The 15507-nt window shown below is 47.8% G+C and overlaps 1 protein-coding gene and 1 long non-coding RNA gene across 3 annotated transcripts in view; one reads left to right on the top strand and one right to left on the bottom strand.

Annotated features, from left to right (window-relative positions):
* Nucleotides 1-15507, bottom strand: part of SRRM4 (serine/arginine repetitive matrix 4) — a 152626-nt gene that overhangs the window by 17005 nt on the left and 120114 nt on the right. The window contains exons 7-8 of the mRNA XM_077875850.1: nucleotides 13192-13290; nucleotides 10212-10368 (exon numbers count right to left, since the gene is read on the bottom strand). Of these exons, the coding sequence (XP_077731976.1) occupies nucleotides 10212-10368; nucleotides 13192-13290 (256 nt within the window). The remainder of the gene's footprint in view (nucleotides 1-10211; nucleotides 10369-13191; nucleotides 13291-15507) is intronic.
* The window catches only part of LOC144299947 (uncharacterized), a 40300-nt gene that overhangs the window by 18733 nt on the left and 6060 nt on the right, over nucleotides 1-15507 (top strand). For both annotated transcript variants that reach the window (XR_013366596.1, XR_013366595.1), the window contains exon 2: nucleotides 7932-7989. This is a non-coding gene — a long non-coding RNA (uncharacterized LOC144299947). The remainder of the gene's footprint in view (nucleotides 1-7931; nucleotides 7990-15507) is intronic.

Here is a 15507-nt window from a genome sequence, read left to right as displayed (position 1 = left end):
TGGAAACAGAAGGGAACTTTGCCCTGTTCACCTTCTCATCCCTATACCCTGAGCTCACTTATACACTTTCAGCATGTCTCCACCTGACCATGACCATTATCCACGTGTAACCTGTGTAATTATAACTGAGAACTGTATAAAGCATGATGCTTTATACAGAGAAAATAGAGATAAAGGTCCTCTGGAATGTTCTCATTGGGTTAACCCTAGTGCCTGAAAATATCAACATCTCCTGCTTGTTTAAAAGTCTCATTTCTTTTGATGAATATAAATTCTTCAACATGGGTGACAATATCCTTTACAACCCAACTCAGATCACAGACCTCATCTCTTCCACATACCCCCACAGTGGCCTCTACAACCTAAGCCAATCGGTTAGAATTTTCTTGGTTTTGCGATGTCTTGCTCTCCCAACCCCAGGCCATTTGCACATGCCATTTCCTCTGCCTAGAATACTCTTCCCCATTAGTCCATTTCATATCGACTAAATTTATACATCCTCCATATTATATATCACCTCCTCCAGAATGCCTTCTCTAATCCCCCAGATCAGGATGGCACAACACTCCATAGTTCATTCATTCATTTGACCTTTCATTCGTTCACTCTTTCAAAAATGAGTTGCTTCTGTGTGCCACAGCACTGTTACTCAGTGGGGTAACATTGCTTGTTTTATTGCCTGTCTCTCCATCTGAGTGGGAGTTTGTTGAAGACAGATGCCATGCATGACCAGTTTGGTACTATACCCAAGTAACCACCAGTGCCTGGCACAGAGTAAGTAAGTGCTCACTATATTTGGCTAAATGAGTAAAGCTGCTCCATAGCCCCTTACAAGACTGAACTTGGGAGCCTGGGCCCATCCTAACTTAATTCAGTGGTGAAATGGCTGTCATCAGACCCTGGGGAGGTCCAACTGGGTAACTGCCAACTTGGGAATTTGATGGCTTTTTAAAGGAGGGACTGACCCCCATCATATTCAAAATAGTTCTAAAAAAACGAGGTGGATTATTAGCTGAAGGCTGGTGTCTCAAGACCAGCTCAGGGTTGGCTGTGTGATCAAGAGATAACTTTAGAACTGAGTACTAGTGCATTCTCAAAAGCCTAAGTTCCAGGCTGAGATGAAAAGCTCCAGTTCTGAGAAGACTTCCAGATGAAACAAACTATGCTTGGTCTCCTTACTTCCCTTCCACTCTTTACTACTCTAGGAGGTAAGCTTAGAAAAGTGGCTGGATCTGGCCACTTGCACATAATAGGGCTGTTAGCTCATACTTTGTTCAGATTATAAAAAGGTGCTCCTTCTGGGTCAGGCGTTAGAAAACAATGCTCCTTTGGCCAGACTCATCTGGATAGTTTAATGGCTTCTTAGTTTTAGACTCCACCTTCTCCAGAGCTCTCTATTCACTCCATGCAAAGATGAGGAAAGATATTGAGGGGAGCCAGAGATAGAATGCGTGTGTGTGTGTGTGTGTGTGTGTGTGTTGGGGTGTGTGACAGCCATGATAATGCACAGAAGACCTTCATGATAGGCAGACAATGGAGGCCTCTGTGTTCTTGTCTCTGCTCCTTCCTAGACAAGTACTCACTCACATAAGATGTCAATAGTTGTTCACTCGATATTGACATGAGAAGATGGCTCCTCCTTGCTCCTCATTTAGATAACAGCCCTCTCAAAATTCATTTTTGAAGAGATCTTCATCTGTTGGGCATTAATTGACCTTGGCCCCTGTCCTCCCGGTTAGGCTGCAAAAACGATGCTCAAGATACTTGCTAGGAGGAGTCATTCTATACCCACAGTTGTCCAGGAACAATGCCCTCAGGGTACATGGGGCCCTGGTTTAAGACCTGGAGCCCTCATCCAGGGCACTCCTCTTTGGTCTACTCTGACCCCTTCCTCCATATCAGCCTTGTCCTTTTTCTGTCTTCACAAAGGCCTACCTGTGGGGCTTGGCATAAAAGCTCAGCCACTGTAAGATCTGTTTAATTACAAGATGAAAAAAAATCTGTCTTAATGTGGATTATCCCCAAAATCAAGACAGGAATTTGAATGCTAGTAGTTTATTTGAGAGGATAAGGAACTTCTGTAGGGGAGTGGGGAAATGAGATGAGGGAGAAGAGCCAATGAAAGATAGGTTATCAAACCAGCTATCATGGAAGGCAGTCGGAGGACACTCTGGAAGCCAGTGAGGAACTAACCCAACCAAGGAGGGAGCTGGGATATTTATACACCAGTTCTCCACCACTCATAGACTGAAGGCTGCACCCAGTGGGTGTCATTTCTCTAGTGTGCTCCTACTGCTGCACGACCAAGCAAAGTAGTCTTTGGTGGCCACAGAGCATCTTCCAGGAGCGGGAGCTGGCCTTGTGCCCTGAAGTGGAGAGTGTGAAGGGATGTAAATGAACAGTGTCTGCTTCAACATCCCAAATCACCATCGGAAAACCAACAGGCCAAGCTATGTTTTGCTTTAGCCACGTTTTCTTTAGCCCACTTAGTATATATGTACTTAGATACATAGCCTGCTTGACAGTAAATTTGAATTAGTTGCCAACATTGTAGAATGGGGTAGTTTCACATAACAGCTCTATTTCTAGTTTGTGCTGAAGAATAGGATCTGACAATGCTTGGTTCACATTTCTGCTCGCTAAGAATCAGCTTGAGAGAATGCAGCTGCCCGTTTTAGGCGGGGCGTAAACTTTTTTGGCCCCCAGCCCTCTGTGATCCCAGATGCTTATATTTATTAAGGCTGGCCCCTGAGACATCTGAGTTTGTGACCCTCTGTTCTTAGTGTCTGCTGCCACCCTGACCACTCCAAAAGCACCACAAACACAGTGAATCCTGTATGCTCCATCTCTCCCTTCCAGAACTATGAAATGGATTGCTCCATCCTCTCCATCTCAATCCTTTTCATCCCTCTTAGGCTCTTGCCAATGGAAGGAACCAGAAGACCAAAGCCAGACCCTGACAAGATCCTCCCTTCTGGATCAGGATCGCTAATCTCAGATTTTTTTCCTCCCTAAGGACAAACTGTATTTCACAAACTCATGGCCATTGGAAGAAAGCAAACAAGCATTTTCCTTTTACTCCCTTGGCCCCCTCCAATGTGAAGCTCCGATTTTTTTTTTCCTCTTGAAACCATAAGCTTGACTCATCTCCTTGTTCCTTAATATACTCAATGTTAACACGTGGGTTTTTCTAATAAGTAATTAAATCCCCCCCACCACCAACCCCAGCTCCTGGCATTTCACTGGGAGTCTCTCTCAGCCCTCCAGGGAAGCTGGCACTGTTATTTATTGTTTTTGTTTCAAATCATTATTTAATCAAGAACAGGGAAAAAAGGCAACCTCTCACTTACACTTCAAAATTTAATTTCAGCTGAATTCTGAGATCAAGAGGCAGCACGGCCTAATAGGTTACAAAAATACAATCAAGAAGAGAATTCCAATTAAACTGAACAAGTCCATTTACTGAGCTTCAAATGGCCCCATGGAGAGAGATGGCTATAAATTTTTTTCCCCTCCCTGCCATATGGGGGACTGGAAATTCTCATGTGAATATAGAGCTGCATGGCAGAGCTTTTTGCTAGAGGGTTCTGGTTATTCCTTAAAAAAAAAAAAATCCTTTTGTTTCACAAAGACATTAAGTTTATTTTCCTTGCTGTTGTTCATCTTCCTTTGTACACTAATTAGGAAGACAGAAAAAGAATGGGTTCCTTGACCTTTGTGAGTCCGTGTGAGAGGAGGCGGGATGCGGGGACAAGAAGATGATGGGAGTCCTTCAGGGCTGGGGCGATCCCATGGGGCAGTGCAACTGCAATTGACTTTGGGCCCATGTTTGTGGCCTGGCTTCCTCCGTCTCTGCCACCACCACCCCGTCCCCAGCCCAGGCGGGAAGTTGAGGGGAGATGGCAGCTCTGGGGCTAACATTCCCCTGAAATCCTCCCTGCTGCCCCCAGCCTACGGGTTCTCAATCTCTATATGGATCCACTCAGACAAATTTTGCACCAGGCCAAATTGAAATGGAGACAAGTTAAGTTCAATGTAATGAGTTTTTCATCCAGCTAAATGCATTTGATTTAAGGGCTCATCCTTGCGTCGGAGGCCATGTCAGTACCACCTCTTCTGGTGGTAAGATGTCACTTTCGTGATAGAAAATGGTGCTTTTTTTTAATTCTGAACTGACATGGTAAAAGTAAAAGTTAACAATGCTATGCCACTTTCCATTAAAAAATCACCACCACCACAACAGGTCCAAGTGCCCGTCTCATACCGCCCTTCCTCCGCATTCTTCTGGTCCCTCTCTGCTCGCAACTGCAGTGAATGGTGTGGCACGTGGAGTCTCTTGGCTGAGTGAGAGCTCGAAGGCTTTTGCAGAATGTGTGAGAGCCTGGATCGGGGTCCGAAGGCTGGGGCTACCACATGGTCTCCCTTAGCCTCCTTTTCCCTGTCTGCAAAATGGGATGCATCCTTTCATCCTATCTTTCTCCTAGGCTTATTCTGAAATTCACCTCAGATTGTAGATATGATTAAGCTTTTTGAACCCAGAGATACTTCAAAAACATCACAGCTAGGATGATTAGGAGTAAGCTTAATATAACCACTGCGATGACAAATAATAACGCTAGCAACGACTGCATATTGAGTGCTAGTTATGTCCTGTGCATTGGGCGAAACTGCTCACACAGAACTGAAATTGAATGAGGCTAGGATCCTTGTCTGTCTTGTTTACTGCTGCTCACCTAGCACTTGGAACAGTGTCTGGCACACAGTAGGTGCTGAATGCAATTTTTTTAAATGAATGGATACCTCAACTCACTCCATCCTCACAACCACCCTATGAAATAGGTATGATTATTAGCCCGAAGTATAGATGGGGATGCCGAGGCCCAGGGAAGTGAAATGACACAAGGGAAGTCATGTCGTTAAGTACATGGATTCTGAGGGCACACTTTCGTGTTTGGATCCTAATTTCTCCATTTCATTTAGCTGCCTTCCACTGAGTTGTTCTAGGCCATGGCTTCCTCAATGTAAAATGGGCATATTAGTAGAAGTTCCCTTGAAGAGCTATTATAAGAAATCGATGAGGTGGCACAGGTGAAGAATTCAGCCTAGCACCTGGCACATGGTAGGTGCTCAATTGGTCTTGGTTGTTGTTGTTACCCAGGGTCGCCCAGGGAGGCAAGATCAAGAACCCCAGAGTCTACAGATCTGCCTCAAAGCCCATGACTTCCTCAGTGCCCTCTACAGCCTCCCCCGTTGACAGGTTTCACAAGGCTCTTTTTTATGGACCCCAGGTTCTTTCTGCTGTCTTTCCTGTTCTTCTTCCTTTTCTCTTTTTTCCTCTTCTCCTCCTTCCTCCTCCTCTTGTTTCTCTTCTTCCTCTTCTTCTCCCTCTCCCTTTTCTCTTTCTCCATCATCTTTTCTTTTTCCTCCCTCTTCCTCTTGTTTCTCTTCTTCTTCCTCTTCTTCTCTTTCTCCTTTCTCTTCTTTTTCTCCTTCCTTTTCTCTTTCTCCCTCCTCTTCCTCTTGTTTCTCCTTCCTTTTTCCTTCTTCCTTCTCTTCCTCTCATTCTTCTCTTCCTCGTCCTCCTCCTTCTTCTCTTGTCATGGGATCTGCAGGTTTTTGTTGGGAAGGTACACATGGCAACTACTGGCCCAAGCTGGAGGTGGAAGGAGGAGAAAAGGAGCCCGCACTTCTCCTTGGTCTAGCTTCCATTGTGATCAGCCCTCTTCCAGATTCCCTCTCCAGTAAGGGCACACTTGACAGAGAGCTCCGTGCCCTGTGACAACAGGGAAAGGACTTGGCCAGGCCTTGGCCAAACCTTGGCACCACTAACCCCTCTGTCCTCCAGTTGGTCCTCTGGCTATCAGAGGAAGCTTCTGAGACACAAGCCACGATTCACACCAGCTCTCCTTCCTCCCAACTGGGCCACCTACTGAAGTTACTTCAGCTCTGTGAGCCTGTTTTCCTGTCTGAAAATGGTGGTAATAATTGTATCTATCTCAAAGAACTGCTCTGTGGATCAAATAGCAACAACAACAACTGCGTAAAGTATGGGACAGTTTCTAATGTTACTTTACTTTTGTCCCTTTGTTCTAACAAAAGTACCGGTACACAGAGGTATCTCCCTCTCCTTTTATTCATTAGTCATCTCCATTTCATCTCATCCTTCAAAGCCCAGCTCTAATGTTCCCTTATTTGTAATGCCCTCCCAGGCATGGAGACAGCATTGTCTTGTCCCTTCTCTACATTGTACTTACTTCCATCACCACCAGGGTGGATAGCCTGGATATTCAGCAACTGGGGAGGATGGACATTGCCCCATCCGAAGGTAGCTGGCCTTGGTACTGAAGGCTGTCAGGTAGCACTTTCTAGTTGCTGAACTGTGAGGAAGTCCCGAGGTACCAGGGGAGGGAGGGAGTAGCTTTGTTGACTTGGAGGGTAGGGAGGGTAGGGTGGTGACTTGGAGGGTAGGGTGGTGTCTATTAGCCAACTAGCGCACAAGTTTTGGAATATTCTGACAACCGGGAAGGAACTGGTGCTCACTGACTCAATCTCAGCCCTAGTTACTTATCTCACTGTAGTGCAGCCTTCTGTTGACTACCAGACTGAGCTCTGGGGTTGAGGAAGAGTGTTTTATTCATCTCTGTCTCCCTGATGCCTTGAACAGAGATGGTTGAGTGGAGATAAAGAACATGAATGGGGCTGTGAAGGGTCCCTAAATCATCTCCTTAGGACCCTCCATTTGGATTTGGGCTCTGACTGAGCAAGAGGGCTTCAGGTTATCTTTAGCTTACCAACTAGGATTTCAATAAGACACAACCTGAATTTGCATATTCATATATGCAAATATGCCCCTTGATGTAATGTGCCTGTCTTTGATTTTTTTAAAGAGCCGTGCATTTGAAATACCTGCAGCGGAGTATGTCAGGAACCAGGGTGTAGGAGACCCTCTGTGCTAAGGCTCCTGTTTATCCCCAGAACCCCATCTCTTGCTCTGGAATTCCACCTCCATCCCAGACTCCAGAACCCCATCTCTTGCTCTGGAATTCCACCTCCATCCCAGACTCCAGTCTCCGTTTCCTGCTTCCTTTGCCTGATTCTTTTTCATCACTAGTTTCTCAGTGGTTGCCTTCTCTGCCTTAACATAATACTAACCCTGGTATCCCTTCCCTGCCTGCTTCCTCCTATCCCATCTCAGCATCTCTGCATTAATTGTGGTGCATTGTCTTTTGTAGTTTTTACTTTGTCTCTCTCCTAAGAAGGCACAGGCCCTTCTATATTCACCAGATCCTGAGAGCCATGGCAGAGCTTAACCCTTGATAGATGTTTTGGGAGATAACTGGCAGATTTGAATGAATGATTGGGTGGGTTTTTCAGGGGCAGTGCTTTGCTGTTCTCTTTACCAGGGAGCTCAGGAAAATCCTGGGGCCAGGACTCTCAGAAAACCTGGTCCAACCTGGCATCTTCATCCATCTCTGCCTTTTGCAGGAGAGAAGAGGAGAAAGAGTCTAGCATGGAGGGCACTTGGAGGGCTAGACTTGGGGGTATCTGATGCCCCCAGAAGTCAGGCAACTATGAGTAGCGTGGGGCTAGCCATTAGGGCTGCAGCTGCTATTTGGGATGGAGGAAGCTGAAAGCAGAGGCAGCGGGGGCCCTGGCCCTGGTCCCAAGTCATGCACTGACTAGCCCGGGCCTGGAGCCATACTATGATTACTATGACTACTCCTACTACTACCAGTGCTGCTAACTATTGTCACTGCCCCACTACTATTTCCATGGCTACTCTTACTGCTGCCACTACTATTATCGGCAGTGACTATGAAGCATTTCCCCACTTGCCTGTTGCAATCTAAAACATTTACTTACATTAAGTCACTGAATCTCCACACTATGCCTCTTCCGAGGCAGGTCTCATTGTTTGCCTCATTTTGCAGATTTAGAGAAAACTGAAGCACAGGAAGTTTATGGAACTTGCTCAAGGTCCCACGGTTGGTAAGTACCCGGAATGCTGTAGTTGTAACACCCACAGGTATTTTCTGAGTTTTTCCCCTGTGTCAAGCACCAGACCCCAATACTTCACAATATTACTTTGCTTTTGTCCTAACAACAGGGTTTTTTGAAGAGACTTATTCTCTGCATTTTTTTAACAGATGAGGAAATAGTAACTCAAAAAGGTTTAAGTAACTCTCCCTAGCTCAGAGCCAGTATTTGATGGCATCATCATAGCACTGTGTTTTGAATGACTTTGACTTGTGATAGCCCATGGAAGTAATTCTCTTCTCTGAGTCTCAGGTTTCCAGTTTCCCTTTTTGGAATCAGGGCATTGTGCTAGGTGAGCTCTTTAATGCCAGGCATTTCTAGATATGGGTGAGCTTTCAGCTCTTCTGATAGGGGTTGGGCCCATGGGAAACATTGAGTCTTCAAGAACCAACAGCCAATCTGGTTCCTCACCAGCTGGTATGGGAGGACCACACATTTTCTTTTTTTTTTTTAAGGAACGTCCAGCCTTTTGCAACATCTTGACAGACCTAGCCTATTAGGAAACCATCTCAGGCAGGTGATCAAACAAGCCAGCTGCTCCCAATGGCACTTTTTAGCGAGGGCCAGTTGGGGCCACCAAGTGGATTGCCACAAATACCAGGACCAGAATGACTGGGTGATTTTGACTCACTTAAATTCTCTACCTCTTATTGCTTTTATTTTTATTTATTTTTAAATTGCTTTTATTTTGAATTGATTTCTAACTTCACAACAATTCCTCTGAGAGACAAATGAGATTGTCATGCTCATTTTCCAGGTGAGGAAGTTGGGGCCGGGAGGGGTAGAAGGAATTGTCCAGCCAAGCCAAGACTCCCACCCATACCTCTAGACTCTCTGCCATCCTGAAAAGACCTTTAATAGGACATCAGCAGAGGAGGAAATGCAAAATATCCAGCAACCACAAGACAGCTCTACAAAGGGGGCGCCTGGGAATGTTGCAAATGGTTCTAGTTGGGCAAAGGATTTGAGCAAAATGAGGCACAGGGTGCCTCAACTGGTAAAGAAGAGCTTCTCAGAATGCACTGCAGGTGATAACTTGCATCAGATAGTACCAACTAGTGTTTATCATCACCTTCCCTTTCTGACCTTCCTGCAAGCACCCCAAGCTTCTCCTCATTTTCACCTCATCTGAAAATTTCAGATTTACTCATAGCTAGAGGAGATAGGTCCCTTCCAGCTGCCAACTGCGATTGTAGGCTATGTCAATATTGTGTCTCCTCTCTTTTGTGTATCTGTCCTTTTAGCATCAACAAAAGGCCTTTGCATACTTTATCTTACTGGAAATCCCGACAATCCCATATGAAAATGGTATTATTTCATGTTTACCAATGAGAACACTGGGTTTCAAAGAAGTGAAGTGACTTTCCCAAAGCCACACAACCAGGGAGTAGCAAAGCTAGGACCTGAGTTCAGCTCCAACCCTACATCCCTTGCTCAGGAAACTTCCTGGCATCTGAAGTCACATTCCGGCTCCTCTTTGTTGACCTGAGAAAGCATCACATGATTCCATTCAATGGTGGGTTGCTAAATCAGATTCACTCTTGCTTTGCTCTGTGGCTTCACCCCAGACAGTAACCTCTCTGAGCCTTGCTTTTTCTGTCCCACCTGTGGAAGGGACCAATGAGAGCAGCCATGCCCTCGATTCCCTGAGACCTTGTGTGGATGCATGAGAGGACCCAGATCAAGTGCTATGAGCTCCTTGAAGGAAAATCCTCATATACATTCAAGGCCGTGTTTATATAGGTGAAATCAAATCCCAGCTGCTAATCAATGCTGCAGGCTAGCTGGCATCAAAGATACAGACTTCACTGAAAAGCTCGGAATGCCTCGGATACATCAAAGACCCCCTCTTTTCCTTCCTCCCCAAAGAAACCTCCTATGGGTGTCTCACACATGCATTCCTGCAGATGTCACTCTGGAGACCAGCGTGCAGTTTTCAATGTTTCCCCGATAGAAAGCCTGGGTATTTAGCTTTACTTCTCCCCCACCCCAACCGAGTGCTGCCAAAGGCTGGTGAATGACCATTTGGTTAATCAATAATGAGGGCTGAAAGCCAGTGGCATGTTTGCCCGAAGCTGAATTAAAATGTGACGTACACTGCCCTGAACTTGTGCTTCCATCTCCCCCAAGTGTCATGGCCAAGACTGGCCGAGGAGGCCGTGTGGAATACTTACTACACCCCTGGCCGACAGGAGGCTGAGCATCTGGAGGGGCTGGCTGGGCGGGTGGCTGGAGCGGGCCTCCGGGCTGGCCTTGCCGAGGGTCCTGGAGCAGCGGTGGGAGTGCCTTCGGCGGGACTTCCGCCCTTCCTCGGGGGACCTGCCGCGGTGCCTGGGGGCCGGGGAGAGAGGAGAGGGTCTTCGGAAGGGGAGTGTGGCACAGGGCTGGCTGTAGGGCCAGTAGGACCTGAGGACTATGGAATGTGTTTGGGGATGTTTATATGAACTATGTGTGCTTCCATCTATCCCTCTATCTGCCCCCCCGCCACTCCCACCTGCTCTTTCATTCAGTAGCTTGTTCTCTCATTTGTTCCTTCCACAAAGGTTTATTCATGTACCTGACTCTGTTTGGGGGCCTGGGAATGCAGCTGGGAAGACAAAAAACATCCCAGCCTCATTCGGTTTCATGTCCTTGCTGTATGTGTGACGGTCTATCAGTATGTTTGTACGTGACTGTGTGTGTATGTCTGGGTGTGTGTCCATCTGTGTTTGTCTATAAATATGACTGTGCGTATCTGTATGTCTTTGCATATGTGACTTCGCCATCTGTAAAACAGATGCATCCCAGCGACTGTCACCCAAAACTTTTGGGAAAAGAGTAGCTGGAAAAATGACAAGGGTGGTCAGACCCTATAAGCTGGTCAGACCCGGGCTGCCCTGTCTGCAGGAGAAAGCAAAGGAGTCTCTGACTCTTTACAAATGGTATAGTTAGACTCTGTTGGCCTGGCAGCTCTGGGCCATGGTAGAAAGAAAAGTAACACCTCATTGATTTGCAATCCCTTCTGAGGGTAGTTCTCAGTCCTCTCTCCAACTTGAAGATGCAACACAAACAAGGCAGGTGTTTCCCATTTTACAGATGAGGCAGCTGAGGCTCAGAGTTGTTTGGGGACCCACCTGAAGTCACAAAGCTTTGCAAAGTGGCAGAAGTAGGACTGGGGTAGGGTTTTCTGAGCCAGGAGGAACTGAGCCTCTCAGTGTGGAATGTCCCTCTGTGCTCTGGGACCTCCGGATCATTTCAACTGGGTGTGCGTGCCCCCAGGGCCAGCTCTCAGTTGCTTTGATGCCTGCTGGAGTGTCCCTCCGGCCCATCAGGCACTGGAGAGCTCAGGCAGCAGCACCACCAGAAAAGGTGACCGTGGGAAGAGGACTAAGGCTGTGGTCTGCAGAGGTAGGCACTTCCCGAAGAGGTAAGATAGACTGCGAGCACCAAGCTCTCCGCACCATCCTCTGACCTAGGCCAGCAGGGCTTAGCTGCTGAAAGCGATTTGGCCCCCGGCTGGAGGTGAAGGGCTCCGGCTGAGTCACCTGGACCTGAGTCTCTGTCCCACCACTGTCAGTCGCCATGACCTTGCTCAGATAGACATCTTTGCTCACCAAGATGCAGTTTTGTCAGCTGTACCGCATCAGTAATGCAATGGAGCTCAGTGAGCCAATGCCCTCCAGACAGAGGCCACCAGGAGCTTGGTGGCTGAATAAGCGTGTTCACTGCTCGCTGCGGTGGTGGGGAGCACACTCCGCAGGAAGTGGAGAATGTCCCTGTACAAGAGTGTCAGAAAGAGCCTATCATGGGCAGGTGGCTGGTGCCCCACTTTAAGGAGCATGGAAGGCACTGGGGCTTTGTCCTGGATTGGATGCTGTCCTTAAGTGGGGGTGATACTCTGATTGGGCCTCTTCATAAATCTTGGAGCCTAGACCAAGGCTAAAGCCCCAACTGGTAAAGAAAGAGCAGTCTCCCGTGTAAGCCAGGATAGAGAGATGCTGGGTCACTTTTGTGTTTTGTTCCTATTCCATTTCGGCTCTGACCTGACTACAGAGGGATCTTCCTCTTGTCTTTATCACTCAGGGTCACAGAGCCACCTTGCTTGATGTCAACACTCTTTACATTTGCCGGTGTTCAGTGGGCACACCAAGGTGTCCCAGTGATAGCAGCCCACACTTCAGGGGCTATTTTTCTCTTCCTCCAACGCTTCTCAAGCTGGGCTCCACATTTGCATTGCGGGGGGGCGGGGGGGGGGGAGATTTAAAAATCTCGCTGCCCCAGCCCCGCCTCATCCCAACTAGATCAGGACACCTAGAGGGTGGGATCCAGGAATTGGTATTTTAAAATTTTTTCCAAGGTGACAGCAGAGTGCAGCCAAAGTGGAGGAGCCCTGGTCTGGTTCATGGTGTTAATGGGATGATGTAGAGAGGAAATGTATTTGAAACTCTAGTCCCGAGTAGGACTTAGACCAATATTCCCCCTCCCCCTCCTCCTGCTTCTTCCTCCAGACTTTGATTTAACTGGGATGCTGTGGGACCAGGGCAGTGACGTTTTTAAATCTCCTTGGGTGACACTAATGCATAGCCCCAAATTAAGAAACTTAAGTCCAAATTAAGTGTGTGGGAAGCACGTACTAAAGGACAAAGCAGCCTCTGGCATCCAGAAGCTGGCCTGGATGTGTCCACTGGATGTCAGCGGTTTCAAACATCAGCATTAACACACCCCCATGCTTCGTTCTTCTCCCCTGTGGGAGCCCTACTTCCCCTTCTCAGGCTGGGATGGCCAATGTGTCAGCACAGAGAGGGTCCAGGTTAGGAGTCACCTGACTTGGAAGGGCCTCAGAACAAGGTACTTTGTGCTGTGTGGCCTTTCCCAGGTTGCTCAGCTTCTCTGTGCATAGAGCAAGCCTGAGAGAGAAGGCCAAGTCCAGAGCCAGCCTCCCCAGCTCCATCCTAGCTCTGTCACTCAGTAGCTAAGCGAGTGACAGGTTCTTATCCTCTCTGTGCCTCAGTGTCCTCATCTTTAAAATGGGGAAGAGAAACAGTAACTACTTCATAGGGTAGTAGAGGGGGTCATTTTCTCTACAGGGAGGTGTTGATGGTGCCAGGCAGGGGCTGTCCCCTTGGGCAGTGGCTGGGTGGGTGGCGGGGAGACTCCCTGGGGAGAAGCGGTTACCTGCTCTCACAGCTTGAGGAGCGGGACTCCGAGCTCTGGGACCTCGAGGGATAATGGTGATGACGGTGGCGGTGAGATTTTCGGGGCCGGCTTCGTGATCTTGGGAATAGGGGGTGACAGGGAGCAAGTCAGAGGGAGGAATGAGGGGAAGAGAGAGGGGGGAGGGGAGAAGGAGAGGGAGAAGAGGGGAGAGAGGAAGAGAGAGATTTTGATCTTGTGACACATGTCATCCTCTGTACCCAAGTCACTGTCCCTCCAAAGTTAGGCATTTCCTCCTGCCCCCCCACTCCTGCATCACCACGGCTTTTGCCTGGGCGTTTGGGGGTATCCAACCAGCTGTGTTGAACACAAGTGAGTGGCAAGGGTTCCTCTGGAGGAGCCAGCGTGGGTGACTCAGACTCCCAGCCTGCCGAGGCAGCCCTGAGGCAGCCCACATCTGGACAGGAGTGTCACCTCCACTCATCACCTCTCTCCCACTTAAGGTAGGAGTCTCAGTCTCGTCAGCTACCATCATGTGTGAATCAGTCAGGCAAGAGCTAAAGAAAGAAGTGGCTGTGCTTCCAGAATATTGGTGTGGTAGTGGATCTTCTAATTTTTCAAGTGAATGGAGAAACACAGATTTTTATGTAAAATATCTCTATTTAAAATGGAAGCTCATTTTTAAAAAAGACACTGTTTTGGGGGCAAGGAAAAACACATTTGCAGAGTAAATTAGGCCTTTGGGCTGCCAATTTATAACCTCAGACCTGGAAAATTAAGTCCAGATTCTTCACGTGGAGTCAAAAGCCTATTTTCAGGGTTACAAACATCACTGACAACAAAAATTATAACAACGATTAACAACCACCACGACCACGAATAAGAATATTATTACAGGTTGCATCAGTTCCTCCTGAATGATAATAAGGGCTCAGAAGTACTAGCAGCAGAGGCAGTGGTCACTGAGGATGTACAAGGAATGTCAATAGTCTGGGCCAAGGCAGGAAGCCAGTGGGAGTTAGAGAGGGCTCTATCGGGAGGCAGCCTGGTTATCCCCAACAAAGGACTCAGCTCTTGTTAATGTGACAATCAGACCATATTCCTTCCCTGCTTTAAATCTTTTTATTGCCCTCATGTCAAGTCCACACTCTGATCTTGAGCCCCAAGGACCTTGAGGAGTCAGCCCCTGCAAAGCTCTCTAGCTTCCTTGGGTGACATCGCCTGCCCTGGCTGGGCAGACTCGAGCTAGTCCCAACTCCTGTATTCTGGCTCACTTATGTCTCAGTTCACGATGTCCTCGCGATGGTGATGATGACAGGTAGCCCGCACCCCAGCGCATACCGCCTGCCAGGCACCACAGTCTATATGTTTTCCTTAAACGGATCCATCTCTTCCTCACAACAACCTATGAAGTAGGTTCTTTTTTTTTCCCAGATGAAGAAACCACTTGTCTAACCTGTAGGCTGGAACAGTTAACTCCATCCTTAGCCTCAATCTAGATACTTCCTCCTGTGGGACGCCCCTGCTCACCACCAAGCCTTCTCGCCGTGACCTGCCCCGTGTCTGGCTCCTGTGTTTTGCTGGGAACCCTGAGGCTGGAGACATTGGCTAATTTCTGTCCTTGGGCCTAGCCCGGGGCCTGCCATGGTTTAGATCCTTACTAAGGGATGCTGAATCCAAGGAGGCTGGGTCTCTCCAGTGGTCGCTTGTTTAGAAGCAGCCCTGGCCATGGGCCTGGGCAAGAAGAGCCATCTTTTATCTTAGTGGTGTCTTGTTTTCTTGCTTTTCCCTCTCCTGACTCTCTATTTTTATTTTTATTTAAAAAAAATTTTTTTAAGATTCTATTTATTCATGAGAGACACACACAGAGAGAGAAGCAGAGACACAGGCACAGGGAGAAGCGGGCTCCACGCAGGGAGCCGGACATGGGACTTGATCCCAGTTCTCCAGAATCACACCCTGGGCCGAAGGCGGCGCTAAACCGCTGAGCCACCCGGGCTGCCCTGACTCTTTTTTAAAAATCTTGTGTAACCTAGCAATTTCTGGACTCATCCAGCTCTTGGTACCAGGGAGGGTGGCCACCTTGCTGCCCTCAAGCGGGCAGTCCCTGCCTCAGTGATGATCCCCTCATTGCTCCTGCCAGTGCTCTTAGAGTCGGAGTGCAACCCCTGGCTCTGTTTATACTGCAGCCCCACTGGGCAAGTGATGCCACAGCCTCTGAGAATAGGCACTCAGTCTTGTCTGCGCTTAGCATGAATGCAAACTCAATACATGTGACCAATGATTGCCTTTTGACTTGAATTGAGCAAGCCTGATGATCCGGAAGTTGTTTCCTCA

Source organism: Canis aureus, chromosome 27, assembly GCF_053574225.1.
Source record: "Canis aureus isolate CA01 chromosome 27, VMU_Caureus_v.1.0, whole genome shotgun sequence".
In the NCBI taxonomy this organism is placed as follows: Eukaryota; Metazoa; Chordata; class Mammalia; order Carnivora; family Canidae; genus Canis; species Canis aureus.
Note: the sequence above shows the minus strand (reverse complement) of the source record. Positions and strands in the feature narration are given on the sequence as shown.